Source organism: Neospora caninum, chromosome XI (genome assembly GCF_000208865.1).
Source record: "Neospora caninum Liverpool complete genome, chromosome XI".
Classification (NCBI taxonomy): Eukaryota; Apicomplexa; class Conoidasida; order Eucoccidiorida; family Sarcocystidae; genus Neospora; species Neospora caninum.
This window is the reverse complement of record NC_018397.1, coordinates 151,882-179,178: the sequence shown is the minus strand read 5'-3', so window position 1 is coordinate 179,178 and position 27,297 is coordinate 151,882. Positions and strand designations below refer to the sequence as shown.

General features: G+C 54.2%; 5 protein-coding genes across 5 annotated transcripts; 1 reads left to right on the top strand and 4 right to left on the bottom strand.

Annotated features, from left to right (window-relative positions):
- Positions 1–576: 576 nt before the first annotated feature.
- On the bottom strand, positions 577–4,264 carry NCLIV_053340 (putative zinc finger (CCCH type) protein; the record flags this gene model as incomplete). Its single annotated transcript, XM_003884887.1, has 4 exons — positions 577–1,173; positions 1,516–1,954; positions 2,599–3,416; positions 3,947–4,264. 4 exons carry the CDS (start codon positions 4,262–4,264, stop codon positions 577–579), a joined length of 2,172 nt encoding a protein of 723 aa, XP_003884936.1.
- A 5,946-nt stretch (positions 4,265–10,210) lies between these two features.
- NCLIV_053330 (conserved hypothetical protein) lies at positions 10,211–13,318 on the top strand (the record flags this gene model as incomplete). Its single annotated transcript, XM_003884886.1, has 4 exons — positions 10,211–11,169; positions 11,465–11,534; positions 11,735–11,837; positions 12,468–13,318. The coding sequence occupies 4 exons, from the start codon at positions 10,211–10,213 to the stop codon at positions 13,316–13,318; spliced, it is 1,983 nt and encodes a 660-aa protein (XP_003884935.1).
- Positions 13,319–14,811: 1,493 nt separating this feature from the next.
- NCLIV_053320 (conserved hypothetical protein) lies at positions 14,812–17,876 on the bottom strand (the record flags this gene model as incomplete). The annotated part of the gene is made up of 3 exons (XM_003884885.1): positions 14,812–16,645; positions 17,093–17,205; positions 17,715–17,876. The coding sequence occupies 3 exons, from the start codon at positions 17,874–17,876 to the stop codon at positions 14,812–14,814; spliced, it is 2,109 nt and encodes a 702-aa protein (XP_003884934.1).
- A 3,328-nt stretch (positions 17,877–21,204) lies between these two features.
- On the bottom strand, positions 21,205–21,906 carry NCLIV_053310 (SRS domain-containing protein; the record flags this gene model as incomplete). The annotated part of the gene is made up of 1 exon (XM_003884884.1): positions 21,205–21,906. The coding sequence occupies one exon, from the start codon at positions 21,904–21,906 to the stop codon at positions 21,205–21,207; it is 702 nt and encodes a 233-aa protein (XP_003884933.1).
- A 3,436-nt stretch (positions 21,907–25,342) lies between these two features.
- On the bottom strand, positions 25,343–27,204 carry NCLIV_053300 (Dusp7 protein, related; the record flags this gene model as incomplete). The annotated part of the gene is made up of 3 exons (XM_003884883.1): positions 25,343–25,540; positions 26,001–26,055; positions 26,939–27,204. 3 exons carry the CDS (start codon positions 27,202–27,204, stop codon positions 25,343–25,345), a joined length of 519 nt encoding a protein of 172 aa, XP_003884932.1.
- Between the last annotated feature and the right edge of the window lie 93 nt (positions 27,205–27,297).

The following is a 27,297-nucleotide window of genomic DNA, read 5'->3' as shown; positions in this document are numbered from 1 at the left end:
ACTGACATGTCAGCAGACAAACGGCGAACCCATTTGGACGAGAGCAAAGGCCGGCTCCTGCGAGGAAGCGGCAATTCTCCATTGCGAGTTTGGTGGGTGTTGCATTTCGCTTCTCGTTCGAGAACAGGAAGAAGCTTCGAAAAGAGGTTCGAAATTGCTTCTTATGTGGAGACCGCAAATCGACTTCTTGGCTGCCTGTTCCAATTCCTTTTCCTTGTGCGTGTGGATGTGTGTCTAACGGAAGGAAGGGAACACAGAATGCGTTCGGTGTCCCGCGTTTCTCTTTCAGAGGCCTTGGGGAAAATATTTCTCTCTCGCGATGAACGGACGAATGCTTGTGCGTTTGCTTCTCTTCCGCCCAAAGTGCTGCCGTTCTCTTCCCGAATCGCGCCTGTTTGTTTATCTTCTCCAGTCATTTCCCCCATGTGCTGATCGTCAGAATCAGGAGCCTTGGTCATCTCCCGAGCTCGGGGGTTAGACATACCAGAAAACGTCCCGGTGCTGTGTGTTTTACAATTCACGTGGGCCTTTTTTTTCCCCCCCGCAGACACATGTGCACCTGCACCCGCGTGCTTCTCATGCAGATATAGATATATAATATATATATATATATATATAATATATGTATATATATATATATATGTATATATATACATATACATATATTATATATATATATATATATGTATATGTATATGTATATATATATATATATATATGTATATGTATATGTATATGTATATATATATATATATACATATTATATATATATATATATATGTATATGTATATATATATATATATATAGATACATACATACATGTGCACAGTTAGGCTGAGGACTGCGTCTGGCGGTAGTTGCCGCCGTTGCCTTGAGCAGCGTGAGTACTCGTCGACGAAAATCGACGGAGAACGCCCTGCGCGTCCTTTTGTACGCGTGGAGAGAGTGCGGATCTTTTCCCGCTTTTTTGTGTACGGAGCTGAGACAGCTCGGAGCGCAGAGGCGCGAAGCGCCCACGACGTACCGAATTTGCACATAACCGCCGGATGCCAGTAGAAGCAAGCGTCGCCGAAGGCGCACCGGGGCCACTTGGTGCACTTGGCTGTCGGGTGTATGTACATGCAGTTCGCTCCGAACGGGCACCTGGGCCACTTGATACAACGTTTTCGCACCTGTTTTTCAGAAGAGGCACACCCGTCACCTCAGGGCACTAGAGCTCTCCTGGATACCCGCGCGGTTCAAATGCGAGACAAGGACACCACCAGTTCGCCCCTCAACCCCCCCCCCAGAAATCGTCCGGTGTAATAACGGCAGCTCAACAGACCGCCATCCTCCTCTAACAGCAACTCTTTGCGCGATATTTCGCTGCTGACGGAAACAGTGCGGCGTCCCCTACACCCACGCCGACGCACAGGCAGACTCAACAACTCGTGCCAGGCAGTGTGGAGAACTAAAAATGGCGATCCGCGTCTCCGCCGCACACCTCCCCGGCGCGGACCACAACGGAGCCTCACCTTGCCAGGGGCGAAGGGCTGCGCGCCTGCGGGGTCTCCGCCACCGAGGCCAGGGGCGACGGCCTTTGGCCCGGCGCTGCCCCCAACGGCGAGGAAGGCAGCGCCGCCTCGGTTGAGGTCCAGCTGTTCTTCCGTGTTCGCTGGCGTGGGGAAAGGCGCGTAGGAGCCCTCGCCTGGGGCGCCGGGCACGCCCATCTCCATGTCCATCTCGGCGCCAGAGGCAGGGAACGCGCCGTACGAGGGCTGATACGGCTCTCCAAATCCCGCGTTGGAGCCGTGAGGGTGGCGAGAAAGGTCGTCGTGCGGAGACCCCGGAAACCCAGCGCCCGGCCTCGCCGCGCCCGCTGGGTGGCTGGGCGAAGAAAGGAACGGTGGACGCCGGTCGGACAGAAGGGCCGGAGAGCCTGCCCCGCCTCCCGCTGCGTACCGCGGGTTGGGTCTGCGGAACGCACACGGGAAGGCAGAAACCTCGAGAGTTGGTCCTTGTGCAGCGACAAGTGAGAAGAAAGAACGGGTGATCACGGCTCTAGGGGATGTGCGCACCGCGTGCGCAGTCGCGCTTCCCGTTCGCCGCAAAACTCCAGTGGAAAGAAAAGACGGCACGCCGCTCGTCGCCTCCCAAACCGCCACACCGATTTCACCGGTTTCCAGTCCTTAGAGCAGCCGTGGAAAGGTTCGTCCACTTCCGAGACACGCGGGCCTTTCCTGATTCGCACACCCCGCGCCGTCGCTCCTCGCTCTTGGGCTCTGTTTGCTTCCCTACTTGGCACGCTTCCCCCGAGCTCCTCCGAGTCTTTTCTTCCCGCGCAAGAAGCGGTCACTTCTTTGTCCCAGGAACTGTAACGAGTTCGGAAGTTCCCACGAGAGCCTCCGCGATCTACTTCCTCGTCCCACATGTAGGTGCGTCTGGCTCTGAAAGGTGTGACTAAGAGGCCGTCGAATTAATTTTGCCTCCCGCCCCCGGCCCTTTCCGCTTGGTCACGGTCTCCCCCCGCCCTGCAGGTATAGATATCGAGCTCAAAGTTGACGTTTGACCTCGACTGTCTTTGTTTCCCGGATCCTCTGTCGCCCACATGCTCTCACCTGAGAATCGCCTTCGTCTTCCCGGTTGCAGCGGCCTCGCCGTTGAGCCCCGCCACGTCGGCCTGGGGCGCGCCGTCCCGGGCCGCGTCATCGCGCCGCTCTTCTGCGCTCTCGCCGCGGCCTCGAACTGCGCCCCGCTCGTCGACCAGGACGATCGCACGGACGCGGCCTGCGCTCCGGCTACGACTCCGCCTGCTCATCCCGCGGCAGTCTTCGCTCGCTGGGAAGGCGTGTCCCTGCAGCGCGTCTGAGCGCTCCGCGCCTCCGCTCCGGCGCACCGCGCCGGTTGCCTGCTTCACCGCCAACCCGATCAACCGTCCCGCTCGGCCGTCTCCGTCACGAGCATGCGCCACTCGGGAGCTTTCGCGGTCGTCTTCGTGTCTCCCGCGAGGATGACTCGAGCTGTGGTACTGGTCGGGGCTCCGGTGGTAGTCCTTGTCTCTTCGCGAGTACGGGCTGCGGCTGCGGTCGTCGTAGTCCCGTCTCCGCCGACTCCGGTGCCTGTCTTCGCGACTCTCTTCATGCCTTCTTCGGTGCCTGTCCTCTCGCTTGCAGTCTTCGTAGTGGCGCGATGCGCGGTGTCGGGACCTGTACCGGTCGGAAGACTCGGCGCTTCGCCGAGAGCTCCGGCCGTGGCGAGACTCGTCGCGAGAGAGAGGCGAAACGTCCGACCTGTAGCGGCCCTTCTTGTCCCCACTGTGCGCGCGCACAGACGGCGGGGTCTCCGCTCCGTCGAGAGCGCCCTCCTCGGCCGAGGCAGACGCTTCGGGGTCGTGGCGAGCCAGCAATGTGTCTAGCCACGAAACGAACTCTTCGGTCTGGGACAGAAAACACGCAGCGACAGTCCACCGACCAAGCGCCATGGAAACGGAGACATGTATACGCACCTGTGCGTGCCCAAAGGAAAGCGCCGAGACAGACAGAGAGAGAGAAAGACAGACAGAGAGAAAGACAGAGAGAGAGAGAAAGACAGAGAGACAGAGAGGGTGATAGAACTCCGAGATGCGCACCCTGGGAAACCAGACGCACAGAGAGAACGCCATCAGGTGCTAAAACCGTTCAGGGCGCTACATATCATCTCTCGTTACGTGTGCAGAGATAGACAGATGTCGATAAAAATATGATAGATATAGATATACATATAGATGTAGATATAGACAAACATATATAGATATAGATAGATAGGAGAGAAAGGGGGGGCGAGAACAGCAGGGCCGGCCAGAAAGGTGAAGCTGAGGGCGGCGCGAGGCAAGAGCCATACCACAAAGAGGAAAGTGCGTGGCGAAGCAAAAGAGAGCGAACGCGCAGGGAACCGGAATCACTTTCCCGCCGCCTCATCTGGACTTACATTGGTCTGAAGGAACTCGGCGAGTTCCTTCTTCAACCTCCCCTGGCTGGCGACCTCTTGGGTTAGCAGGTGCCATACATACTCATTCAAGATCGTCATGTCTTCCTGAATTGTTGCTTCGTCGGGGCCGACTTCGGCGCCCTTCTGGCCGACCATGATCGCCTCCAGTTTCTGCATAATTTCTCCTTGAATCGTGTGAATTTTGCTGCCCGAGAGAGAACGCAGAAAGACGTAGGAACGTCCTTCCTCCCCCTCCGCGTCAGCAGGTGCGGCTCCGGCGGAGGCAGCCATCACCTCTCCTCGCGTGTCTTTCGACATCCTGAACGGAAGATGGCGTCGACAGCGCCCCAACAAAAGGCCGGACGCGATGCAGCGGAAGAAGCCGACGAAAGGGACAGGCACGAGCAAAGAAGAAAGAGACCGAAAACAGCGAGGGAAGAAAGGGGTGTGGGCTGCGAGCAAAGACGTGCCGCAGAGAAAAGAGAAATCAGACGCGAAGGGTGTAATGGGGCACGCGACTTGGAACAGCCGAGGGGACTCTTGGACGAAACAGCAGTCGCTCTACAGCGGCAGAGAAGCAGCTGTTCAGCGCAAGACGGAGATAAGGAAAGAAGCGAGAAGGAGAAAGCATTCAAGACAGGAAAGAAAGGTGGACGGTCGAAGATTTCCGAGCGGGGGACGAGGAGTCACGAAAAGGGACGAGGCACTCTGCGGCCAGGGCTACGGCAAACGGCTGAGCCGGATTCCCTGCTCGGTCTCTCCACGGTCTGCCCAGTGCTGGAAGAGAAGCGAGACGCGTGCAGGGTTCGAGAAAATGAAGCAATCTGGCCGGAATGCATTCACAGGGGCGCATCCGAACGGCGTGTAGGAAAGGTTTCACGAGAGTCTCCGCTGCTGCTTTGACTTGAGAGGCGGTAGGATAGAAAGTACGGGGGCGACGAAGACCAACGCAGGAAGCGCAACGCGGCGTGCTGAGAACAGAGTCGGCAGAGACCGAATTCAAGAGACACAAGCGAAATTCGTTAGCAACAACGTCCGTCGGCCTTCGACTTGACAGGTGGAAACAAAGATGGAGTGTCTTTTTGACTGGAGAAAAGCGAGAAGCAAGACGAGAGCAGAAGCCTACCAACTGCTGGAATCGAAAAGGGTGCTGTGAAACCCCAGCGTTCTCCGTATGCTGGGAAACGGGGAAACTTGGAGGAGCAGAAACCAAACACGGCGTTTCTGGTCAGACGACTCCGCCCTATATACAATGGATGTATGGGGAACGGCCAGAGCGAGTCTGGAGACAGAGAAAAACGGGGAATCGGTGAAAAAGGCGGGAATGGGCACACACAGAAAAAACGAGATTGAAAGAGAAAAGAAAGGAGAGAAGGATATGGTAGGTTCTGCAACCGGCTCGCATCCGACACTGACGAGTCGCGTTGATAGCGCCGTAGGGACGGATTCTGGGAGCGAACATGTGCTTCTCAGGATGTCCCCCTGCGTCACCAAGATTTTGACGAAAAATGAGACGGAGATGCAGGGAGAAATCGAAACACCCCAAAAGAACAAGGAAGAGAACTGGCCCTGGTCTTGAACGCGTCCGGTGAAATGCGCCAGAGAGGGGGGAGAAAAGTGGAGCAAGAAAAATCGACCGCAGCGTTTCTGCCTTTTCGAGTCGCCCGACTGCCCCGCGCCCGAAAAATTCAGCTGATGTATATTCGTTTTTTTGTGTCCCTTCCCCGCCAAAAGAAGCCCACTGCCGCATCCGTAAGAAGGGAGCATTCCACTTTCTTTTTCTCGCAAACCTCCTCGCAGAATTTAGTCTCAAACGCCTCCATTCCCGTCGGCATTTTCCCAGTTCCATTGCCCGCGCCGAAGCATTAGTCAAGTGTCTGGTGGGTACTGGACTGGTTGGGTAGATGAGCGTTCTTTTCCAGGCTTCTTTTTCACACTGCACATGTGGGCAGAGAACTGCTGAGGAAGTATACGAGTTTTTTCGTGAAACACGACTGCAGTAAGCAGAAGCTTCCGGAGTTGCGGTGGCTCCTGGCTCCCTCGCGTCGATCTGGTATATAGGTATTCCACCGAAGCAGGGCGTTTTTCTCTGGACGCCTGGTCACACTCGTGGAAGATCCGTTCCGTGTCGAGAGCTTGGACCAGGGAACTGTGTCATGACTGACATGGTTGCCTCTGTTTTACACTTGTGAAGTGCGCCAAGTGTTCCAAAGTCCCTGGATTCTAAGGAATGTCGGTTGAGAGGCCAGAAGAGAATCTCTCAAGAGTTTCCCAAAGAGCGCAGCCCAATCAGTCGCACACTGCCGCCGTTCTGTAACACTTGCGTCCTGTATATAAGCTACTAGATTTCCATGCATGTACCAAAGCCCTTCGAATTCGTCCGCTTCACCGTTTATTTTTTGTTTGCTGACGGAGTACTTTTGAGCAAGGACAGAGAGCGGTTAAGAGCTCCAACACCCCAACGGCCGACCCGTTTCCTTGATAGTAGCCCGATACGGTACGATACAAATGTACGAAGTGGGCCAGGGTGTCCGTGGGCATTTCTGTTCGCTGCAGCTCTGCCTGGCACGAGGAGGCTCCAAGGCGGCAATGCCGTCTCAGCGTCCTCATTGGGCACACCACCGCAAGCAAAGGTGACACACGTGACACGAACGGACAGCAGGCCGTTTCCAGAAAAGTTACCAAGGCTAAACTGGTCTCTCGATGGCGGATGCTAGCGAAATCACTTCAGAAAGCGACGCATTCATGCAGTATTTTGCTCAGGTGCTTAGGCAGGAGTAAGATCCTAGGGGAGTGACCTCGTCTCCGGTCAGGAGACGAGTGTTAATGGCCTCAGTAGTAGACCTTCCCTATGCACCGCAACCTTGGCGTTTTACCCTCTTCGCGCCTTCCCTCCAAACGCATTTAGCACGGTGGCCCCAACAAGCTTAGACACGGGACTTTCCAGAGTAAACCCACCGCCAAAGGCGGGAAACTCACACCCCGAGGACATGTCTGCGTGGAAATTGTCCTCTTCAGCGCAGTCTACGACAGGGTGCTAGCCATGTAACGGGGAAGCGGCTTTTTGCTAACGTGATATCAGACAGGCAGATGCCTCCCTCGAGCATTATTAGTTATTCTCATGTCTCTCTACCGTTTTTGTCATGTGCCCCGTCTTCCTGTGGACTGGCCCTCTCGCTAGTTATACGTTACTGTGAATCTTCTTCCCAGGTTCCTTCACATTTATGGTACGAGGAAATAGGAGATGGCGTTAGTTCTTGGGAAAACGACTTCCGAACCCCGTTGCCTCAGGGTAGAACTGTTGGCTGTGTGGATGCGCTGCGGGGCGGTCGTACCTTGGAACGAAGTCATTATGCCAGTATGTGAGGGGGTGACCTAGACCATAGCCAAATGAAGAATCCCAATCCTGCGCGCGGCTCTTGAAGTTCTAATGGAACTAATACTCACTAATTGCCACGGCATCTGCCCTCTCTCCAGAACACTCTCGTGTTCCTTTGGAGCCCTGGTGCAGTCCTCGAGTCGTCTGGAGGTTTGTTTGGGCGGTACGGGGGGAAGGGGGGGGGGGGGGGGGGGAAATCGACGCGTAGTCTTGCGACTGCCCGGGGCAGGCTGGAGCTGTAATCTTACCCCATGGCTGACACTACGTGTTCAGAGGGGCCGCCCTCTTCGGTTCTGTGGTGCATGAAATGGAGGAAAAGGAACAGTTGCGACGCTACTGCATCTCCCTGCGTCACACATGCTCTTCTGCATATTCCCCGAGAACGTCGCAGGGACTGACGATAGATAAAAGAAGGTAAAGGAGAGCAAGAAATGTTCCCTCAATCTTTCCCCGCTCTCGTCGAGGGGGAGCGTCTTCGCCACAGGTGGAGAACTACCGGAAGACGCATGTTGAGGCGGGGGGTAGTAGAGGAGACGAAACGCATGATGTTGTCTGCGTCTTGTGAAGGGAAAATACTGCCCCGAATGGCAGAAAAGCATCCCATCGCTGCTTGCAGAACATCTCCAGCTAAGCAAGATAATCGGACTGGCATGGCTAACTCTCCTTTCGATCATCCTGTGGTTTCGATGTCGTCCCACTGCCATCTATTGCTCGCGTTTTTCTTGTGTCCCTCTTATGTTCTTCGCTGGTTTTTCTCTCCTCCCCACGTGCTTCTCTTCATGCTTTCTCCTATCTCCTTATTCCTCATCTACTGTGTCTCCTCTTCCGTCTGTCCTGTGAATTCTGTTGCTTCTATATCTCATCCACACGCTTGCAGCCTCGCGGGGTCCTTCAGGAGCAGAGCCAAGCAAACGGAATGTCGTGTATCAAGGAGAATTCCTTCTTGTGTCCGAAGGCTCACGGGAGGTTCAAAGAGCACGGTGGAACCGAACGCGCTGACTTAGCTTGCCTATTCAATTATCACGGGATTTCCGCATGTAGCTCCCGCGACGGTATTCTGGAAGTCCTTGTCTTACCATTGACGCGCCTCAAGACTTGCACACCTGATCCCCATTGCTACATGACAATGCCCCCTACGAGAAAATGGGAATCAGTTGGGAGTTCCATGTATGCAGAGATTTACAACGGGTTTAATACCAACAATGACGCGACCGTGAGAAGGCAGCCACATGGAGCCCGTAAGCCAGAAGAGCAACACGGCTGAAAATAATTTCCACAAAGGGAGTGTCGCCACATGATTTTTCGATGAAGAGTGTACCTGCGGTTGTGCGGTCAGCTGTCTTCCTCCGCTGCGGTTGTGGATCGCGTCTGATGTGGGTCTGAAGAAGGCTGCCTTTTGATCCAAACATGTACATTAGAAGCGTTGCTCAAACAACAAACCACACCCCCCTGTCTTCATCGTGGTCGGAGTAACGTTAGCTACACAAGTAGCTGTTGTAACCATACCGGTGTTACGACAAAAGAGTGGCGAGTTGCCGGTTCTGTTCGTGCCAATGTCGACCGTCTGGTGCACGCGTGACTCAAGCTACATGCGAGATACGCGCGCTCCGCTCTTGCACTCGGTACTCGTGTGTGTCTGCATTCTTCCAATGACAAGCCAATTTCGCGGCGCTTTCACCCACTCTACTCTGCTCGCTCTTTGATAATGTGCGAGCAATGCATGGGAAACGATGCGACTGGCTGTTCTCGCTAAATGACTCACGGCGGTTCGCATGTCTGTCGACGTTGGGACTCCCGTTGCTCGATCAATGGCTACCTTTCCTGCGGCGACATAGCGCTGGACGGATGTAGTCTCGCAGCCGGGACGCCTTCCGTTTTTGCGCGAGTGTTGCTTGCACGTTGTTTTCGCAGGTCGCTTTCGAACCCCGTGTCTAAGTTGCAAGGGACATCCGCGAATGCGCACAGGCACCATTATAGCCGCAGTGAACGCGCTGAGACGACGGATTCAAAGACCCACAGCAAATTGGAACCCCGTGAAAAGAACCCCTGCGTGCCAGCCTGTCCGCACAGTTGCCATGCTACGCGGGCGGCCTGCGTCGAGGACTCAGAGAGGAGTCCCCCTTTCGCGGAACTGCTAGCGACACGCGACATCATCGCGTCGCGCACGAACTTCTTCCCTCGCCGTTGCGGGGCTCGTTGCCCGTTGTTGCTTTGTAGGAATGGAAGCGCTCAGCTGAGGAATGCAAGTCTGTGAGATTTTTGCGGGGGGAGAGAAAGGCCTTTGAATTTTCTTCAGGAGCAAGTAATTCTGTTGCGCCTCTCGGTTGTGACCGCGGCTGTTTTCCCTACCCGCGCGGGCCAGCGACGCTATCGCGGACGATATCGAGGCCTGACGGCTAGCTTTGTGTTTGGTGAACGCTTTCTATGTGTTTCGAGTCTGCCTGTTTTGTTGCCGGCTTCACTTTGCCTGGCCCTTGCTTCTCTGTCCAAACCCGGCAGGCACGGGAACGCCATTTTTAGTAGCCGAGGGCTGGTTTCGCCACGCCAGTGTCTTTTCTGTTTGCTGCCACGGACCGCGAAAGGTTTCAGTGCATCCAGCTGTGTATGTCTGTGTACTCAAGCCAGCAGCAAGGGATGCTCGCCGCCGTGAAGACCTTTGTGCGAGCATCTTGTATTGGAGTTGCTTGCCTTTTTTCGTTCTTGCTTGATATGAAATGACCGCGTGAGGCACTCCTGCGCTACCGCCGGTCTTTTGCCTCCGACTGCACATCCTTGTTCTGTGAAGACTTCGTGCGCTCGCCCGACCCCCGACCAGGGCAGACAGCGCCGCGTGGCAACACCACTCACCTGGAGGAAGCGTCCAGACGATCCCCCCAACTGCGTCAATGGCAGATCCGTCGTCCAACTTCGCTGCTCCGTATACTTACCAGTATACGCAGTCTGCGGGGTGTATCCCCACGACCACGAGTTTGAACCAGCTCGCGCCGATCTACACGCCGTCGCCGTCGGGCGCGTTCCGTGCGAGCTCGCAAAGTTCAGGCTCCTCCCCTGATGGAGGAAGAGGACAAGGCTGGACAAGTTTGTCAGGCACAGGCTATGACACGCCCATTTGCTCCTCGGGGCCTTGCGGGAACGCGGGGTGCTACAGCGCGCCCGCGGCTCCGCACTTTGCAGGCGAGCTGCATCCTCTGATCCCGAGCAAGTTCAAGTATGCATTTCCGCGCAACAAGATCCTGAAACACAGAAGCTACGAAGTTTTAGCCATAGAAGAAGGTCCAAAGGACGTCCGCAACAGTTCCTACGGTCGTTCGGTGTACGGGGCTGACGAAGTGCTGGGCCGAGTGAAGAGACCGTATCGGAAAAAGACGATCTTTGGAATTGCACGGCGAACGGATGCAAACCACACTCACAAGCAGGAATTCGCGGGAATCGTGGGAAGGGGGTCGGGACTTCCTTCAGGGCAGGTGTCGAGACTTCCGTCGGACCCCAACCGGGCGTGGTCGGCCACCAAAAAGATGGACAGAGCGACTTTGTCCGAGAATGCAAAAACCAGTCAGGACGCGAAGAAGTCAAAGGGATGGATGCGCAATTGGCAGTGCTTCTTGTGCACCAGTGCCGATTATGTTAGCACCGAACAAGCGGCGCTGGAAGAGCAAAACGAACATTTAGACGAGGCCCTCACTGAATTTCAGGAGACGAATCGCATCCAAGCCATCCGACTCTTTGAAACAGAGAATCAACTTGAAAAGAAGAACGAGGCCTTGGAACAGCTCCAGTTGCAGTTGGAGTACGAGACGGCTGAGCTGAAAAAGAAGAACATGGCCCTCGAAAAAGGGTCGAAAATGTAGGCGGCATTTCCTGTTGCGGATCATTGCTCCTGCTCCGTGGGAGAAGCTTTGTGCTTCACAGCTCGCTGTCGACAAGCACTTAGCAGGAGAGGCCACCATCCACTCCGCTTCAGTCTCCGCCCTCCACGCACCTTCGAGACAGAGGCGAGGGGCGGTATGCGACTTTTCAGTGCCCCGTTTCCCCCTGCGCAACTCGTCTTTCCCTCTAGGTATCTGTTTTGAGTTTGCTGCTGTGCAACCCTAAGGCACCGTGTGTCACCTTTTCTGTCGTTGTGTGTTCTCATATTTCAGTGCGGAGGACTCCCTCAACGAGCTACGCGAGAAGGTCGTGAAGACGATTGAGACTGTGTGCACCATCCGCGTAAGCCCAAAGGGCCACTCTCTGGGAATTGGGATGTGTTTTTTCTAAAGGGTGCGCCGCGTGTGTTGGAAAAGGCCAGTCCAGGAGAAGGGAAGGGGATGGTTCTGTTCTCCCACGAGCGCGCAGGGGGGATGCCCCTGAGGAAACTACGGTCACGTCCCATGATTCTCCTCCGCTTCTGTTTTCTCTGTTTCACGCAGGAGAGCGCCGACACCTCCGAGCTCGATGCGGTCCTCCGCGACTTTTGCTTCGAGGTAGCAAACGTCCTGAACGCAGCACGGGAGTCCGGTGTGCCCGGCCCGAGTGAGTCGACGGATCCGGGGGGGGGGGGGGGCGTGTCTCTGTGAAGTGGAGGAGAAATGCGAGACTCGAGTCCGTTGTTTCGGCGCATTTCGCCGGTCTGTCACCAGTGCCTTTTTGGAGCAGTCCTGCTATCGCTCGTCACGCGGTGACCCGACTGCAGACGCGCCGCCGCTCATCCAGGACTCCAGGATCCCAGTAGTTGCACGCCCTCCCTACGCTTTTAAAACCCGCCGCTGTGTCTAAAATGCGGATCTTTTTCTCTGACCAGTGGTGCCATTAGCGGCAGGCGAAACAGCCTGAATGGGCGCCCGCAGTTATTCGAGGTAGACGGGGGGTTCCTTGCTCTCAACCACCCATTTCAATGCATGCTGGCACGACGCAAGAGAAACTCTCGTGTTGGGAGACCTCCGTCCTGGCACTAGCGAGACAAGATGAATGATGGAAGGGTAGACTGAAGTGCTTCGTGGCGTCTGATTCATGTCTGCCTTTGCTGTTGATCTTGTGATTCGGTTTGTTTTCCAGTTCATATTCTGAGTCCTTTTTTGAGCGGAGCCTTTCGTACCTCACGGCCGTTTTGTGGTTTTCACCCGTCAAGCTGTCACGTCCTCGTTGTGTGCTCTTTTTACTCAGCCATTATTATCCCGGCGGCGTCACCCTTGAATCAGCTCGGCTCGCCGTCGGCTGCAGGGCCCGTTCGACGGAAGGTTGTGAAGAAGGGGGGCAAGGCCAAGAAGGGACTGAAGAAAAAGGGCAAAGGAGGCAAGAAGAAGGCTGTCGGGAAGAAAAAGAAGGGGGCCAAGGCAGGCGGCGCGAGAAAAGGCAAGGCCAAGGGGAGCGGGGTCAAAGGAACGAAAGGGAAGAAGGCGAAAGGCGCTTCGGGAGCTATCAAAAAGAAGGCAAAGTCCGGGCGGAAACCGGCCAAGACCGTGGCACGTCGAGCGAAAGTGGTGAAGAAAAAGGGCAATTCAGAGTCCATCTCGAGCGGAGTTTCGGTCCCAGTTATGCTCGGATATGATGTGGCCGTGCCCCAGAGCTCGTCCCCCTATCTCCTGCAACAGATTTCCCAGATGCAGCATCAGAGCGGCGAACGACCGAGCCTTCCTTCAAGCACTCACTCCTCCAGAGCGAGCGCCCCTCAACAGCTCGGCGTGGCAGGTATCGGCACAGCCAGCAGTCTGCAGTTCCTTTTGTATCCGGGCTTTCTCGAGTCACAGTCTAAAAATCTGGGAACGGCAAGCGAACTTCACCAGAGTCCCTCAACCGCCAAAGGGAGCCTTCAGAGCGAACCCCAACACCTGCCCTCGGATCCCATTTCGTTGGCGAACTTGATGATCGACAAGCAACTTGCGGCCCGGGTGCTCGACTCCCCAGCCACCACTGTGTATCAGTGTGAAGTTTCGAGCGTCCACAGCGAGTCCCACCCAGAGAAGGCGCCTCCTGAAGCATTGGATGCCCCAAATACACGTCTCATCTCGGTGTAGTACGGGGATTTCAGAGCGAATCCTAGTCCCGGTTGTAACATGTTGTCTCTTTTTCGGTCTGCGGACCACTCAAAAACGCTCTGACAACTGCCGGACTCGACGGCGGTCGAAGGCAGGCTGTTAGGGGTTGCCAGGGGGGGGATGCTCGAGTCCTCGCTATGGCAGACTACTCGGATGGGACCGCAGCAGCTCGGCTGGGGAAGGGCAAGATATGAAAGAGGGTGATATTTTTTTAACTGGAGAATTTCCACAGGGAGCTGTGAAGCGTTTTGCTTTGTGCACTGCATTCCTGCACTCGTCTATGAGAGTCGAAAAAGGGATGTACTGTGTTGACGGGATGCCAGGGCCTGTTTGTGTGTGGCGTTTTTCATCTAAGGGACAAGCCGGAACAGTTACACGCACGCAAGTGCGCCTCCTCTTTGTGTCCCCTTACACCTTCGACTGCAAAAGAGAAATGCGGGTTTGTATCCACTAGATTTTCATCGGTATGAACTGCGTATGTCAAAAAAAGAAATTTGTCTCCGGATTTGTAGCCGAAATCTGAAGCACATGAAAGGAATGCTTCACCTGTCTGCCTCGGTCTGGGGCTTTCTCAGATGCCTTGGTTACGACAAGTTTAGCACTTTTGAAGAGAGTACCGGCAGCGAGCCTCGCTCACACAGCCTTCGCTGTAGCCGTGAGGAGAGGACGGCAGCATCCAGTCCTTTCGGTGAGATGGAAAAGAATTCTCTCAGAAGGAGGACACGATGCCCATTCGGTAACAAGCAATGGAATAGTGGAGTGACGTGGAGACCCTCGAGAGCAATAGAGCCGGCTAAAAAAAGAATACCTCTCCAGAGAAGTCCTTGCCGGTCGACACTCCCGTCACCATAGAAAGCGTGGCTTCACTTTTCGAGACGCGACTGAGTCACAGGCAGCTCCACACGAATCCGTGAAAACACCGAAACTTTCGGAATGCCCCAGAAGACTCGTCCAGGGTATGCTGCTCCGCGCCACCGTCGAGGCGGTCCACTCTCCTTGTCGGTGCGGGCTGGAGCAAACAGCAGCGACCGACAGAAACGTGAAAAAGCGGGCTGATCTAGTATCAATGGAACGAGGAGGTAGACAGAGAAGCGACAAAGGGAAGATGTCTCACAGAGACTGGGGCACTTGACGCCGTTTAGGGCGTTTGACGGGCGAAACTTCACCACTATCCTGCACACACATCGTGTAACACATCGGCTGCCTAGCATTTCGTACACAGCAGTGAACATTCAATCGAGTTGTGTCAGATACCACACGTAGATAAAGAGACGCAGAATAGAGTGCAAAAGACAGGAAAAACACTGCTCCCTACATCTATATATATTAACAGGTAAATGGTTTCTACGAGAAGGGACGCCCCAGTGGTGAAGCCAGGAATGGCCCCGCCATGGCAGGGGTCAGAGTCTCATCAGGGATCACAAATTCTGAGGAGAGGCATGGCTAGCATTCGGTCTTCAGAAGATGGAATGTTACAAAGGCACCACGAAATCACGATGGCCCTCCTTTGTTAAAAAGAAAAAAACGCCACAGGTAGCACAACTCGGTTTCTCAGCTACATTGCTCGCTCCCCTGGTTTCCTTGACACTCTGTGCTTTCCCTTGAAGAAGTGCGATTGAGATATCTCGCGAAACGCGGCCGTGTTGTTTGTCTTTCTCCCGTTCCTCTTGTTCGAATGCGTTCTCAGTCCCTTCGTGGTGCCCGTCTCCCCGCAGTGCCCGTGGGGATTTCTCTTGTCTTTCCCAATCACTTTCACCGATGCGTCGCTCGATCCCGCCTTCCCTAACAACGTGCCGCCCTCCAACTACGACGCCAGTGATTTGCCTGGTGCAACCGCCGCGCGTCCCGGCCGCGTTCGCTGGTGTACCGGGTTGGGCACTCTGCTCTGGACCCGACACAGGTTGAAGCGGACAGTGACGACGACCGGCATCGTCGACAGAACGGCAACTACACACACATGCCAGGAAAGTTCCAGGTGAGCGTAGCTTGTCCTCTAGCGCCTCTACTGATACACGTTTTCCTAACTGTCCATTTGTGCCCTCGATTGCCATAGGTTCGCACGCGACACTGGATTCCGCTCGCACCAGCTGAAACTGAAACACCCGGTAGTGTCTCCGTAATTCGTTCAGCCCGACGTTTCTTTCGCTCCGTGCAGCTACTTGACATCTAGGGCGAGTTCCGCACAAAAGAGGGCTTCTGAGAACCGTCGGCCTAGGGTCTGTGGCAGCAGTGGCTACAATGCGGAGCAATGCTCCACCGGGGCACTGAGGGAAACGAGAAAACTTGACATTCTGCCACGTCCCCTCGTTTCCGCATTTTCCCTCTGCTGTGCTTCCATGACCGGCTTCTGTGCTTCCTTCGGTCGCTCCAGAAGCTTCGGTGGAGTTGTTTGTGCGTGCTGGCTTCTGTGGACTGTGAGACAAGCTCGAGCTAAGAGAATCTGAGAGGATCTGCTCGTGCGGCGAAGAACGCCTTTCTCCACCCTCCGTTTTCCACATTCGCAATTCTTCTTCCGGGACGCTCTCAGAGCCAGGTGCCCCTGGAAAACGCCTCTGCACGCAAGCTTCCGGTATCCTTCCTGGGGCGCACGCCTGCATCCCTTTGTGTGGCCCATGCAACGCGGAATCTGAGGTGTATCGACAGCAAGAGCTGCATTCCTCATCGCGGTGAACAGCACGGTCGCCCAACGCCTTCTGTCTTGCGACGACACAGGGAATCCAGAGAGGAAATGAGACCCTGTCTTCCCTCTTTTCCTTCCCCTCGGACAGGGACGACGAAGCTGGAGAGACTTGTTTCGTGTAGACCAAAAGCAAGCGCTCCTCTTGGTGTAACCGCAAGATCTGCTGAACGGCGAGTGTGAGCATGTGCATGCTGTGAGTTGGTCCCCGGAGCGAGGAGGCAGCCCCAGTGCCTGCGGGGGAGTTTGTTCGAGGGGCGAATACGGCCTGTGCGCTCGTATCTACAGATGGAGAGGAAGGAGAATACGGAGAAGACGGAGCGGACGGAGAAGCACTGTGGCGCGGCTGAGACGATTTCTTCCAAGTGTCTATCTCGTCGCCACCTGCGTCTGCTTTCCTTTTTCTTTTCTCAATGCGCTTCCCCTCGGGAACTCGCCTTCGGGAGCTAAACGCGAAAAAGGTTTGCCCAGGTCCCGCCGAAGACTCCGCCAGAGCGGACGCGACGCCCTTGATTACCCCGTCGACGAGGAGAGCTCGAACGCTGGGGTGGACGGAGAAGAAGTAGGGCAGCCACTTTGTAATATGCAGCAGCTGGAGCGGCGTGTATGCGTTGATAACGAACACGTGTCTGCACAGAGAAGCGAAAGAAGAAAGCAGCAGACAGTGGAGCGTGAAGAGTGAAGGACAGCCAGGCATCCGAGGGAAACCGAGCAGGCAAAAAGCGGGAATCGAATAAAGGAGAAAGTCACCGACCTAACAAGGAGTGGGCACTCCGCCAGACGAAAGCAAACAGCACTGTGGCGTACGTACACGCAGATCAGTTTATCAGAGTCGGGGGCAATTGCTGCCGAAAACGACTGAGGCAGGCGGGAACTGTTCCCTCTTTGGTTTGCCAGGACCAAAGGCCTCGCTTCCTCACAGAACTTGAGCCACCAGGTGGAAATGAGTGGAAACCCCTCGATGAGCGGGTGTACCTTTTCCCTGCTGCTGTCACACTGCTGTCACATGCGTACAGAAACGAAACCAAAAGACAGAACTCGAGGGCGGCTCCGACGACAGTCGACACAGAACTTACCGGAGAGCCTGCTCGGCTATGCGGCTCACGAGATGCCGTGCACTGTTCTTCTCTCCGACACAAGCAAAAGGGGAAAACGACGGAGAAGGCCACCGCGAGGTGCCGTGTTCGGCCTGACCGAAACGAGGAAAGGCATGGAGGCGGGGCGCGAGAGCAGCAGATGCAGAACGCAAGCAACAAGGCACACAAAAACGGGTCTGACACTCTGTCGGTTTTTTCATAGTGTATCAGAAGAGCCACGTCGGAGACAGAAAACACCCGGAGGCACAGCCGGCTAGAGAACGCAAAGACGGGAACACGAGTAGCAGCACGAGAGCGGAAAACAGCTCGGACAGTGGCCATTACTTCCTGGCCCTGAGTTTGCAGTCGAGGATCCAGGGACGGAAGAGTGCAAAAAGCACAGGAATAGCAAGAGAGGCGAAGAGCTGAAGCTGAGACGTGGGCGGGCAACCCGGACGGCGGAAGGAGTGCAGACATCCAAACCCGTGCATAAGAAAGGAGATCACACCCTCTGTGATACATGGAAGGGCAACGGCCCGCAGAAGTGAGAGAAGCACATCACGACGAATGGGAAACGACTGTGACAAAGAACAACAGCCAAAGCATCGCCCTCGTCTCTTACTTGGAAGCGCGCAGTAAGCATGTCCTCAATCGTCTCTCGAATATCATGAAGAGACAGATCGCCTCCGTACGCAACAACGAGGACGCCTTGGCCCTTTCCCCGGCTTCCGTAGTCCGACAGAAGAGGTTGAGGGCAGCATCCAAGCGCTATTTCCGCTGCCATTTGCTGAAAAAACACCCAGTCCAGCGGTGCACGTACAGTGCAGCTATATGTTTCAACAGCAAACGTCGAGGCGAGAACGCGCACGTGCCAAGTGCGCTCTTGTCGTTATTCTCCCTGGCATGCACGACTGCTGACACAGAACAAAAGCGAGGAACTGAGAAAGAAGAGCCGATTCGAGTCGGCGGAAAAATACTGACAGATCGAAAAGCATGTGAGACGTCTGAAAGAAAGATGTTTCGCACTCCGGGCAGAGGACACTGTTCGCACACTGGAAGAAGAAGAGAAGGAAGAGCTGGGTCGTGAAGGCGGGAACTTCCCGGCACGCGTCTAAAGCGGAGGAGCAAGGGAAACTTTAAAATCGCAACGAAATGGCTACGCTGCGGCAGAAAACGGCCCCCAAGCGACGGCATGCGTGGCGCAGGAAACGGGAGACAAACGGGAGACATTGGCAAGGCGCGTGTTTGCTGAAGCTACGCTGCGGCCCATTGCTTTTTCAAATGCGCCTGCTCTGTGTTCCCGTACTTTGAGGAGAAGCGTCTTCCCGCTGTGAGGAGGGCCGTCCACGACGACCCTGTCTCCCGCGCGGAGTCGGGCCACGGGAAGGGTGCATCCTGGGCACGACGAGGCAGGCGAGAAGGCGTCTCCTCCCGCCAGTTTTCGGCCGCTCCCTTGCCGGCCGTTAACAAGGAGATCCAAATGACGAATCGGGTGCGCGAGCAGGGGGGAAGCGAAGGAGAAGAAACTGGACCGGGCTTTGAGGACAACTGCTTTCCCAGAGTCTTCGAACGTCCAAAAGCGGCTGCGTTTAGAAGGGTGAGAGGGAGAAGAAACGGAAGGGGAGGCCGAGAAGGCGGAAGGAGGGGAGTTCGGAGAGGACGGGCACGCCGGAGCAGGAGAAACGGAACACAGAGGAGCGGAGGACGATGCAGGGGATCCTACAGCAGCGGAGTACGGAGAGACCACGAAAGAAGAGTCATCTTGTGTCTGTACAGAAGCTAGCTCATCAGAAGCATCTTCCATCTTCACTTCCGACAAAGCCAAAAAGTGGAAAGCCTACCCGATTGCCTCCAACTTCACGGCTCGTGGTCTCTATAGGGGACAAAAAAAGTGGAGTTTTCTGTCTCCCATCCTTCTGGACCAGTGACAGATCAGCAGAAACGACGAAGTTTTCGAGAGAAACATGAAGAACAGACGTAGATTGCGAGGTGAGGTGTAGAAGCCGCGTACGCAGACTTTTTTCCGCTGCGCTGAGGCTTGTCGACCGCGGTCTGAGTCGACCGTATCCGCGCCCTTCTTTGTCTGAAGAGAAGGTAGCCGAGGGTGGAAAAATGCCTTTCTGTTTCCTCTAGCCTAGCGTGAAGAGGAGTGATTTACTGGAGCAGATGGCATCCGTCACAGAATCGCTGGTCTTGTCCCTTTTTGCCGCATGTGTCGGTTTTCGTTGAAGGAGTCCCTCGCGGCAAGTACAAAACCGAAGAAAACAGGATCATGTGTAAAGGAGCTTGAAGAGATAAGGACGACAGTAACGTGACTTTCTCTCTCCTGGTCATTTTTTTCTCCGACGTGCAACCCCCCTAAAAAGGAGACAGGAGTGCGCGGAACGGAGAGTCAAGACACTCTGGACACGAGAGAACGTCTGTTGAAGCAAATTGAGCGAAACAAAAACATGGCGCTTGCGGGTGTTTGGAATCAGGAATGATAGGAAGAGGAGGAGCCGAACGAGAAATATCAGTTTCACGTCAACGGGCTTTCCCTCAGAATCGCAGTCGTGTGCGCTGCGAACAGTTACAAGACATGACCCTCACCGACCCTTCTCGATATCTGTCGCGCTTGTGCATTCATTTTGTCTGTTGTTCCTTCAAACAGCGAACTCAACGATCTCTTTCTGGAGTTTCACGTGTTTTTAACTTCAAATATACTCCCTTGCTTTTCTGCTTCACTCCGCCCTTCGGCTGTGCACAAAAACGCCCGTATGCGTTTGCAGTGCACCGCTCAAACTCACGAGACGGAGAAACGACTGCTGTGCACCGCAAGATTTCGCGGCATCGGATATCTGGAGAAAGTGTCTTCCAGTCGCGTGTCCAGGGATGGACTACAGTATCGCCAACGACGATCGACGACGCAACGTGGGACTCGTCACTGGCAGGTTGGAAACATTTCCTTTACGGTCCCTTAGCATGAGAGGGTCCGCGACATTCTGGAGTTCTGTGTGCCTCTACATAACTTCCACTGAATATACATCCCGCAGATAAGGTGCTGTTACGTAGTGTTTTCTCGGAATCGTTTACCGGGCTGTCGTCTCTCCTTTTGACAGGCGAAAAAAACAGGTAGCATTCCGACACCGTGTCCCCGTAGAAGAAAGATGTCTCACTCAAGACTCGAACTGCTATGGTGGTCGGACTTTCCTTTACCGTGGAGCCATTGCCACACTTTGGGATATACTCGGGTTCGAGTTCACACCGAGGGGTACCGTTAGCATTCGTCAAGCTTTAGTTTGCATATCAGTCGTGGATGATGCCCCACAGGGTCATGATCCCTGTGGTGCCATGGTCAAACGTTCCACCCCAGCGTACATGTTACATGGTTTAATCGCACCTTTAAGTAAACCGGAACAAAGGTTCGGCAAAGGGACCCCAAGAGCGGAATTGGTCGCATTATCTGTTTCCAACCCGGAAAACAGGCAAGGTCGCGTGCCGCCGATTGCTCGTATTACCGCGTCGTTATATCACGGGTTTTCAGGGGAGTCACCATTGCCGCGGTGTCATAGACAAGAATGGCCGGGGCTGGCTTACTCAGGCTGTCATGGAGAAATGAGACTCAGTCTGGCCGTTGGGTGCAAGCGCAGGCTCGATTTGGGGGGATAAATGTGAGAACTTACAGCTCTACTCTGCACTTGCAATTCTGCAAACGTACGCGAAACTGAGCCCAGCCTTCGCCCCTCCACGATAGCCGGACTTCCAACCGCTATATGAATAAACATACTATGCTTTTTCACCAAATCATGTAAACATCCCAAGAGCTCCGTTATCGCTTTCTGGACCCTCATTTCCTGAAAGGATTCGCCAGCCGGACACCACCAGATGCTACATTCATGTATCAGTAGTGTACTTCGGCGAGTTAAATCGTTCAAGACCAAGTTAAAACCGTTTAGAGGGGCGAGGTCTCAAAATTTTGACCGCCACCGAGTTTCGCGGAGAAAAGAACCTGAATACAGTCCACTATCCATTTGATCACATTCAGTTGGGTTCACACCATAATCTCTTCACGGCGGTGACACCACCCACCCACACGTACACACAGTCACAGCGCGTGGACGCTACGCTTCGGCTTACATTAAGAAGGGAAGAGCCCCAGTCAAAGCCAAAAAAGCCGTCACACTCAGGGAAAGACGCCACACTGAACTTGAATTATTCCGCGTGATTGTGAGCTCCACTTTACAGGTAGTCGAATTTGAGAGTGGCGTGGTAGCCTTGCAACCAAGCCCCAATTTCGTCTCGGCTTCAGGGAACTTATCCGCCGGGATTGTCAGCGTCGCCTGATTACTTGTTTGTGTTTGGGAAACATGCCACCACGTCTTACTGTAACCGTCTAACAAGCTTGCGTACTTCTGAGTACAGTCGTCCTGTACCGTATCGGCATCCGCACAGTAGTTTGTAGTGAAGCTTGTTGGTTGCATAGTTCCATCTGTGCTACAATTAAGAGTAAACGTTGGGTTTTTTGGTGTTATTGTCACCTTCTGAACTTGCTCATTACTAGCACTACCATAAGCACAAGAAACACTTTGATTGTCCGTAGAAGAAGTCCCCGCAGAGAGCGTAATATGAAGAAGACAGTAGCCCTGAGCCACCTCAGTGCACCCGACAATGAATTTCTTGTCAACAGGTGGGAGATTCTTTGGTGGAACGGTTAGCACAACCGCGTGATTCACGAAATCCGGCTTCCAGTGGACATCGCTTGCTCCGTCACCTTTCAAGAGACCTGCGAGAGGTATAGTCCCCAAAGGACTAACGCAGGTTGTTGGGTCCGTCATATCTGCAGGACAAACTACGTCGTCTTCATCAAATCGACCGGGACAGTACTCGCATACAGGGAGCACTTGGCCATAAGCTGGTTCTTTTGACTGGTCACGACCACCGAATAATCCGTGGTTTTCCCAAGACTAGGAACTTCGCACGTACATATCTGCACTGGCGACGCGTCCGCCGGAGAAGAGCACTTGACCAGGGGAGCGCCACTCGCTTCAGCAAAGTGACTGAAGTGGCCACGAAATCCAACGAAGCTGTCATGTGGCACTATGGCGAACAATGCCACAAAAAGAATTAATGGGTGGGGCGAAAGGCTCCCATACCGAATATGCAGCAATCCGCGTGGCTGAGATGTCCCAAATTTGTCTTGGAGCATCTCCACGGTCGAGAAAAGCGACCTGAAAGGGAGGCTAGTTGACAACTTGGAATACACGGAACCAAGAATGAGCCTTTCTGTCAAGGGCAGAGCTCGTTGTGTAACAAACCGGCGAGAAAACAGATCGTCGGTGATCTGGTTCGACACGTCAAATATACGTTTCCTCAAAAGCACTGAACTGTGTGACTGGCCCAAAAATCTAGGCGCACAAATTTCCACCACACAACCATGACAGGATCGAGCGCACGAGTGGTCCTACAGTATGTTGGGGAAGAAGCTGTGTCGCTTTTACCTGTGGGTTTTCAGACGGCCCTGCCGATATGTGCATGACTGCTACGTTGATCGACTTATAGTCCAGGCAGCCACAAAAGTATGATTGGATACACGCGAATACAAAGGGAGCAACGGGTATGCATATCAATGATGAGCTACATACAGACTACGTCGACCCACTCATAGAACACAGAACCCGCTGGCATGGTGATTTCAAGCAAGTGGACCGTCCCTGATTTGACGTGCGTTGAATTGCTAGCTGAACCCCCCCTCGGTGCCGCTTTTCGTTTCTGAATGTATTCATGGGGCAACCACGACAGTGTCTCGTTTTTTCTTCATATTTCGGACGTAGACGAGAGTTATAATATCCTATGCGACGTTTGCACCTTGAAGTTTGTCTGATCGGCACTGTGATGTGGAAAGGTGCCCCACGTGATGATGATCGTGTAGCCCCGTGCGCTAGCGCTGCTGGAAACAGAGCCTAAAGCGAAGAATGGCGCCGTCAACAGGTAGCAAAATTAGTGTGTCGCGTCATCACCCATCCCACGACTGTTTGAAAGACAAACCCTTTTCCCGTACCATTTAACGGGTACAGTGGTGGTGGTGTTATTGACATTCACTAGCATGACCTTCGCGTCCACCGTACGTCTTATCTCGAGCAGTTTTGAGTGCAGTCAGGATTCCACTCAACAGAGTTTGTCAGCCACTACTGTTCTAACAAAGATGCGGCTGTTTTCATTTTTCATTCACCCGTTTTGTTACCAGGTACTGAACAGGAATCCCTGAGAACTCAAACTCATTCCGTACATGGCAAAATTCCGAGCTTGACGCTTTGACATCGAGCTTGGCTGGACACTTTCCCGCGCAAAGAACGTAAGCGACCCTATGAAAGGTGGCGCGGATTGGAGGACACAAATGGTAGCAGGCAGGCAACGGCAGCGGAGGGTTCCGAACCACGTCACTGTGGGGTTTCGGTGTAACGCGGGAGAGGGCTAAGGACCAGACTGCTCACAGTAACGCTGCCACTCACCCCGCGCACGGGGAGAAATGTAAATGGACCCTTTCAGATAGATTGTCCTCTAGGCGTATAAGGCATCACGGAAAGTTTGCACAAAGTGCGGGTACACTTCAATTTGGTAGATACATGTGACCATATATGCCTTTGGAAGCACGTATCTCCACCTGGGAAAACTGACGATCTGCACGCGAATATAACAAAGAGTGCGGCGAGCCTGATACTTCACTCGGAGGAGACAGCAGCGATTGTGACCGCTCATTCGTGTGCCCTCCACTACCGCAGGTCAATGTGACGGTGTGTTGGAGCAGATAAATTCGTAGACGACGTAGCAAAAAAGCAAAAACCGTGGTATCGCCGGGGTACGGCCCGTGGAACGAGCAGCCGCTCTGATGCTCCCTACTTTGGTGCACAGTCTACTTGTTTTTTCTTTGAAGCGTGTACCGTTTGATAACGGTCGACATATGCAATGATCCGAAGAGCAGGGAAACAGAAAAGGGTAAAAGGAAACATATTTGTTCCTTCTTCAATCGTGACATTGAGGAATTCGCAAATTGCGCCAAAGAGAACGGTGAAGCAGGACACGAACGGAGAAGTCAGAAGAGAGTTGAAAAGAGAAGAAAGAAACCACATGTGGGGGAACGGAAGGGTGAAAAGAAAGGAAGATTTTGACACCAAAGGGAAAGAGATCGAGAAAGGGGGAGTGTTTACAGCCTGATTGGCAAGTGTGCGTCAACACGATAAAGCTTTGATTCTCGAGCGAGGAGGAGTGTGCCTTGAAAAAATTGAAAATCTATGTCACGTGCATCAACCAGAGAAGTGCTCATGCTGGGCGGTCAACTGTCTGCAGCCCTTCTGCTGTGGATTTTCAATCCCCGTGTTTGTCAGCTGCAGAGTTCTGTACGTCAAGATCACGCGGATGTCCCGTAGAACGCACGGTAGGCACACAACGGACAAACCAATCATTCCTCACTTCCGACAGCTTAACTTTTACAGGTACCCAAATGCATGTATTTATTGAGAAAAGCGAAAGTGTGCCCCGTTTGTTGAAAAACACACAGGCGTCTATACATCCACATATAAAGCGCACGTTACACCGATATGGATTGTTTGTACATACACCTTCTTTATGGCAACCCACAGAGTTGAGATACAAACGTCTATCCGTCCACTGGACTGCTTCCCGTTATCGTTCTCTGTCTTTGCCCGCCCTTTGGCTTGTCTCGCGTTCGGTTTGTCTTTCCGCTCGTGACGGGAGAGCTACTACCACTAGACTACAAGCATCTGAACGCCAGCGATCCCACCTTTCGTCTTCGACATCCACTCACGACGAAACGCGTCCCAGCTCTTTCTCTACCGTCTTCCTTCTTTGTCTTGCGTCCATCGCGTTCCCGGAGAATCTCTCCTCTTCTCGCGGCTGGCGTGTACGTACCATATTTCCCTCCTTGGGAAACCACAGTTCTCTCAGGAAAGACTAAACTGCGTCCACAGCCAGTCCCGCCCCTGGGTCTCGAAGAGTAAGCCAGTCAACAGCCTCCAATTATACCCTCTTTTTCTCCACGCTTTGTCCCCTCTCCCTTGCTGGTGCGCGCCGTTCTACCATGGCCTCGCCTTCCGCGTCTTTCCTTCCATAATTTTTACCGCTCTGTATCGGTGCGCTAGATCGACATGCGAGGCCGCCGCGTACCTCCCGGCGTCAATGCGGAGACCCGGTGTGAACACATCTCGAAGATCTTTCGCGCCCCCGTTCCTTTGCTCTTTGTCCCCACTTCAAGTTTCAGGGCTCTAAGTCAGGAATCGCGGGCCGATACGAGCTATCCGCCGTATACCAGTCTGTGTACTTGAACATACACACAGAGCAGCTGTCTCGGACCTCTCTTTCGTACGCGCACAGCTGCTCCATGAAACCAATATTTGGGCAAATGCAGGGCCGCTTCGTCAAAACATGGAAAAAGGCCTCTTGTAGGGCAAACTTCTGCAGGGAAAAACACGAAAGCACAAGGGAATGCGCTGATCAACAACGTCCCAAACTGCCAAACCAGATCTTTTTACAGAGGATAGCTGAAACGAGGCAGCTAAGCGCTACGCAAAGCGATCGGTGACGCGCAAAACACGGGACAGCGATGAGTACCAACTGGATATTCTTAGATGGAGAGAAAGGAGCAATATGCAAGTATACGTACAGAGTCGGAACCACAATCTCCCGGTCACCAGAAAATGTGAATGCTACGAGTAAATAAGCCCATGTATTCGACAACCGCGGAATAAGCACATAAACACCAGGCGTGCATGCATGATGAGGCGAGACGCCTTCGAGTCTCCCCCCACGCAGGCTCTCTGCCGACAAAAACGCGCAGCGCATGCTCCAGAGAATAAGTAGAAGCGTTCTTGCACGAAACCTCGTTCACAGAACCGGTCTTTGTCAATTTCCTCACCTTGCATCCAATTAGATACGAGAGAACAACGGACGCCGACCGCGACACTCCAGCTCTGAGGATGGAGAAGAAAAAGCAGGACCAAAGCAACGAGCACGTGACACAGGCGATATGAGGCGGCCTATTTCTCAGAGACAAGTCCGCAACGGCAAGCACGAATCGCACGCGAGTGAAGGAACTATGAAACGGCGAAAAGGGCCCGAATAACAGAAGACGAGGGACACGACTTGTGTCCGGGTGTGCACCGGATGTCCATCTGGCTGCACGTCTGTCCGAGTCACCAAAGAATAATATATATCCAAGCAGGTACCGCTGACAACCGAAGCTGTACTTGAACCCGATTCGGGCGGTTGTCGTGTGAGTGCAACTTGGTGACCGCGACCGAGCGTGAGCATGTGGTGCAGTCCCAGACACAGTTCCCAGGGGTGGCTAGACACGCCTTAAGCACTCCTCTGTTATTTCAGCCTCCGCTCGTTCTCTGTATGCCGTGTTGCTCGAAGCACAGAGAGTACCCGGCGCATGCGGTCGCTCCAGTGGTTGTATTATCCCCGCCCTCAACCAGTACAAGAGCTTCACTGGGGTGGCCAGACACCCGGAGTGCGACGTGTCAGCCAGGCGAGCCCCGTTGAGCGGACGCGTTCTTCGGCCTACTGCAGCGCTCATTCTGTGCGTTTCTGTTTCTCCCCTCTTCGATCCCGTTTCCCGGTTGATCGGTACGCGGCGACCGTAGGCCGAGGCGACCTGCCTCTTTGCTTTTCCACTGGCAACGGCGCGCCGCCGGGCACGACGCGAACACTTGGACAAACGCGCATACGGATATAGGACGAGCGGCCAGCGACGTGGGGCAACACGGTCGCGGAAAATGCGAGAGTCACGCGGCTCCGCTTCCCGCTTTCCCTTTTTTTTCTACCGCTCGCGTAGTCGGAGTTCAGACTCACTTGCAGTGTACGAGCACAGTCTGCTGCCGAGAGACATAGCGGTCGATGAACTGGCCTGCCTCTTGGAAGTAGAGGTGGAGCGGCTCTCGACTCGTGTCCTCGACGTCAACGCGGAAGTAGTCAAGTCCTTCTTTCTCGGTGTATTTCGGGCACTCCTGGTAAGTGCAACAGGTGACAACCGCGCGAACGCCTGCAGCCTCCAGAGCCGCGGGATTCTCCGCGTCTTTGAGGCCTCCCAGAAAGAGGAAGGGAAGAATCTCGTTCATCTATCTGTCTGCTCCAAGAAGAGAGAGACTCAAGCGCGACGACACTCGGCAGATTACGGGTGCACACAGCGAGGGCGGCCGGGCGAAGGGAGC